Here is a 5,000-nt window from a genome sequence, read left to right on the forward strand (position 1 = left end):
ATTGGTCCACAGTCCGTCCTCCTGTGATGTAATGACTGTGAGTGAACGTTCACACTGTTCTGAGCCGTCGGATCACTTTGATCTAGCAGCTCGACTTGACGCTTCACGCACGCTCGACCTCAGAGATTAAAGTCGGTGAGACTCAGCAGCTACCTGCTCAGCTTCAGGGACGACGGGCCGCCTCAAACACGCTGCTCTCCAAGCTGCCTCGCTAACGTTCTGTGGCCCTTCATCGGGTCCAGGTATTAGCTGTAGGCTAATACCTGGACCCGCTGGTATCAGTCAGCAGGTATTAGCTGTAGGCTAACAACTGGACCCGCTGGTATCAGTCAGCAGGTATTAGCTGTAGGCTAACAACTGGACCCGCTGGTATCAGTCAGCAGGTATTAGCTGTAGGCTAACAACTGGACCCGCTGGTATCAGTCAGCAGGTATTAGCTGTAGGCTAATAACTGGACCCGCTGGTATCAGTCAGCAGGTATTAGCTGTAGGCTAACAACTGGACCCGCTGGTATCAGTCAGCAGGTATTAGCTGTAGGCTAATAACTGGACCCGCTGGTATCAGTCAGCAGGTATTAGCTGTAGGCTAACAACTGGACCCGCTGGTATCAGTCAGCAGGTATTAGCTGTAGGCTAATAACTGGACCCGCTGGTATCAGTCAGCAGGTATTAGCTGTAGGCTAATAACTGGACCCGCTGGTATCAGTCAGCAGGTATTAGCTGTAGGCTAATAACTGGACCCGCTGGTATCAGTCAGCAGGTATTAGCTGTAGGCTAATAACTGGACCCGCTGGTATCAGTCAGCAGGTATTAGCTGTAGGCTAATAACTGGACCCGCTGGTATCAGTCAGCAGGTATTAGCTGTAGACTAATAACTGGACCCGCTGGTATCAGTCAGCAGGTATTAGCTGTAGGCTAATAACTGGACCCGCTGGTATCAGTCAGCAGGTATTAGCTGTAGGCTAATAACTGGACCCGCTGGTATCAGTCAGCAGGTATTAGCTGTAGACTAATAACTGGACCCGCTGGTATCAGTCAGCAGGTATTAGCTGTAGGCTAATAACTGGACCCGCTGGTATCAGTCAGCAGGTATTAGCTGTAGACTAATAACTGGACCCGCTGGTATCAGTCAGCAGGTATTAGCTGTAGGCTAATAACTGGACCCGCTGGTATCAGTCAGCAGGTATTAGCTGTAGGCTAATAACTGGACCCGCTGGTATCAGTCAGCAGGTATTAGCTGTAGGCTCATTATTGCTGCAGGAAAATGAAGTAATGAAATGTTTAGTAACCATGTGACAGTGGCGAGCGTGATGTTGTCATGGTCGGATGTCTCAGCAGGTAAGAGAAGCTCCGTCTTATTCTGTCCATGTGCAACACAAGCGATCACTAAAATCAAACACATGTGGTGGAGCTGGAGGGAGTCGAGGTGCAAACCAGAAGACCCTCTCAGATCAACACCTTTACGGCCTGATTGTCCCAAAGACTGACGGCCTTCAAGCCTCCCCGTAAACAAGTTTAAAAAAACAGCAGACAGAGAACCTGACCTCCTGTGACTTTAAAAATGATTACCCATAATTCATAGTTCTGGGATATAGATAGAAAGCGTGTCAGGGTTCAGGCTGTAATAAAACGCTTCATGAAGCTGCAGCACCCTCTGCTGGACACGACGGCACATGACATGAAGCTGCAGGAAGAATAAAACACAAGTCCTTTAAGTAACAATGACTCAGTTTACTCAGTCAGGAGGAAACATAACTTACATATCACATGTATTTACAGATTAACATTCAGACAACATCTGGACTCCCTCTGATGACCCCCCTACCCCCAGAGTCACAACATCTGGACTCCCTCTGATGACCCCCGTACCCCCAGAGTCACAACATCTGGACTCCCTCTGATGACCCCCGGACCCCCAGAGTCACAACATCTGGACTCCCTCTGATGACCCCCGTACCCCCAGAGTCACAACATCTGGACTCCCTCTGATGACCCCCGTACCCCCAGAGTCACAACATCTGGACTCCCTCTGATGACCCCCGTACCCCCAGAGTCACAACATCTGGACTCCCTCTGATGACCCCCGTACCCCCAGAGTCACAACATCTGGACTCCCTCTGATGACCCCCGGACCCCCAGAGTCACAACATCTGGACTCCAGGATTCAGGTGGTGTTCCTCCTCTTCATCAGAGCCAGTCCGGACCTGAGGGACCCCCTCTTGAGGGACAGAGAGGTCTGGGTGTTCCTCATCTTGTCTCTGAACGTCCTGGTCGAATAGTAATACAATATCGGGTTGACCACGCTGTTGGACGCCGCCAGACACAACGTCACCACCACGGCCCGCTGCAGCGCCACCCCGATGTTACAGCTCCAGCGCTCGCACACGGCGTGAAGGTGCAGAGTTCTGATCACGTGATAGGGCAGGAAGCACAACAAAAAGGTCGCCGTCACCATGGTGACCAGGTGCACCGAGCGCCGCCTGTTGCGAAGTTGAGTGCTTCTGGATGATCTGTTGGCGTGCAGGCTGGACCGGACCGTCAGGTGCCGGATGATTCTGCTGTAACAAACGATGATCGTGAGAAAGGGGAGGAGGAAGCCAATAGCCAACGCCAAGTAGTTGAGGATCAGGACACGCCCCCAGGAGGAGGGGCTTGATGGCTCGAAGCAGCGTGGAGACCCATCCCTGAAAGAGAGGACGATGGAGAGAGAGAGGAGATTGATGCCTGTAACCATGACAACCAGCTACCACAAGACCTGTGACTGTCAGACATTTGATTCAGACTGTGGACTACACATCCCACAATCCATTGCAAATGATCTTCTTCCTGAACATAACTTTAGCGTTCTCGTGTTTATAATGAAAGCTACATTCACTGTTAGCATTGAGCTAGCCTGTTAGCAAAACATTACGTTTGCATACAACGCAGAGCGGTGGGAGACATCGCCATGGTAACAGCGAGCTCCACCAATCACAGGCGTCGCTGTGACTCTCTGTGGTCGTGGTTAGTGTAGTTCTTTTCCCCGATGTCGTGAATAAAGCGTGACAGGAACATTAACCATCATCTCTCGTGGTCAGTCGACCCGTGATGGTCATGACATCATTGCTGACATGATCGTTTCCTTACCTGTGTCAGAGCTTAAAGCGTGACTCTCACCTTTTTGTCACCCCGTTGGACAGGAAGGGGGCAGAGGACACGCCCACCAGCACCCAGACTCCAAGACAGATCAACCAGATCCGAGTGGGCGTGGTCAGAGTGCCGTGACGAAAAGGCTGAGCCACAGCGAGCCAACGGAGCATGCTCAGTAGAGTCAGGAAGAGGATGCTGAGAGACCGGAGTAAAAGGGTTAGGGTGTGTGTGTGTGTGTGTGTGTGTGTGTGTGTGTGTGTGTGTGTGTGTGTGTGTGTGTATTAGTTGGAGTGCATGTGTTTGTGTGTGTTAGTTAGAGAGTGTGTGTGTGTGTGTGTGTGTGTGTGTGTGTGTGTGTGTGTGTGTGTTAGTTGGAGTGCATGTGTTTGTGTGTGTTAGTTAGAGAGAGAGTGTGTGTGTGTGTGTGTGTGTGTGTGTGTGTGTGTGTGTGTGTGTGTGTGTGTGTGTGTGTGTGTGTGTGTGTGTGTGTGTTACCTTGTGTACAGGTTGACGTAGAAGCCGAAGACGCACAGTCGGCACAGCCAATCAGGGAAGTCCCAGACTCCGCCCCGGAAGTAATACGCCAATCGCAGAGGGAGGGTGAGGGAGAAGCTGAAATCTGATAGGGCGAGGTTCATCATGACCACGGAGGAGGCGGTGCTTCTGGAGAGGAACCATGAAAGGTCGAGCCAATGAAAGGCGTTAACGTTGGACGATAGAAGACGTCCAATCAGCAGGCTGATCCAGAGCTCATTAACATATCACAGAGGGACTCGGTGGGCGGAGAGAGGGCAGAACAAACACCTAGCTGTGGGAGTGTCACCCACCTGGGGGAGGGGCTACTGCCCTTTGTGATGTCATGAAGGGAAAACTTTCTGAAAAGTGGAGCAGGCAGGAGACGGAGAGGATGGAAGGTTTGGAGACGAGGGACACATGGGGAAGTGGACATGTGATGTCCAAACGGAGAGCTTTCATTGGGTCCCATGTAAATATTCATTATGTGTGTGAACGACCTCAGGAGAACACGTGGCGTTACCTGCAGCTGCTCTGCATGAAGAAGATGACCAGCGCCCCGATGTTGGACAGGAAGGCCACGGGAAACAGCAGCAGGTAGGTGAAGGTGTAGGCGCGGTACTTGAACATGTCGTCGTCATGGAAACACGCCTGCCACACTGACGAGTTGGTGCCTGCAAAGAGGGGAGTCGTTACGAGGCGCCTAAAAGATACATTCAGCAACACACATACAGTGTGTGTGTGTGTGTGTGTGTGTGTGTGTGTGTGTGTGTGTGTGTGTGTGTGTGTGTGTGTGTGTGTGTGTGTGTGTGTGTGTGTGTGTTTAAAACAAAGCTGCTCTCATTGCACAAACTCCACATTTGAATAAAGACCGTGGACGGTTCAACTGTCGGCTTATCTCATGTAAATTAATTTATCGCTTCATGTTTGATAAACTGAAGAGCCTTGTCTCCTGCTGCTCTTTGTCCCTTCAAAATAAAACACAGTCTTCTCCTAAAGTGAAGCTGCTCCATTGTCCCTTCAAAATAAAACACAGTCTTCTCCTAAAGTGAAGCTGCTCCATTGTCCCTTCAAAATAAAACTCAGTCTCCTCCTAAAGTGAAGCTGCTCCATTGTCCCTTCAAAATAAAACACAGTCTCCTCCTAAAGTGAAGCTGCTCCATTGTCCCTTCAAAATAAAACACAGTCTTCTCCTAAAGTGAAGCTGCTCTATTGTCCCTTCAAAATAAAACTCAGTCTCCTCCTAAAGTGAAGCTTTGTCCCTTCTGGGCCTCCGTACATGTGTGACTGTGTCTGCAGAGACTCTGTCCTCTGACTGGATTTGACTCTTCTGATTTGTTCTGGTTGACTCGGGACGTT

The 5,000-nt window shown here is 50.5% G+C and overlaps 1 protein-coding gene across 1 annotated transcript in view; it reads right to left on the bottom strand.

The window, feature by feature from the left end:
• Positions 1–2,163: 2,163 nt before the first annotated feature.
• LOC306841603 (cysteinyl leukotriene receptor 2-like) overlaps positions 2,164–5,000 on the bottom strand; it is a gene marked incomplete at its 3' end in the record, with an annotated part of 4,452 nt that continues 1,615 nt past the window's right edge. The window contains exons 2-5 of the mRNA XM_079371548.1: positions 4,165–4,315; positions 3,624–3,791; positions 3,156–3,323; positions 2,164–2,683 (exon numbers count right to left, since the gene is read on the bottom strand). Coding sequence (XP_079227674.1) covers positions 2,164–2,683; positions 3,156–3,323; positions 3,624–3,791; positions 4,165–4,315 — 1,007 coding nt within the window. The remainder of the gene's footprint in view (positions 2,684–3,155; positions 3,324–3,623; positions 3,792–4,164; positions 4,316–5,000) is intronic.

The sequence above is a fragment of the Symphodus melops genome (assembly GCF_947650265.1).
Source record: "Symphodus melops genome assembly, chromosome: 20".
In the NCBI taxonomy this organism is placed as follows: Eukaryota; Metazoa; Chordata; class Actinopteri; order Labriformes; family Labridae; genus Symphodus; species Symphodus melops.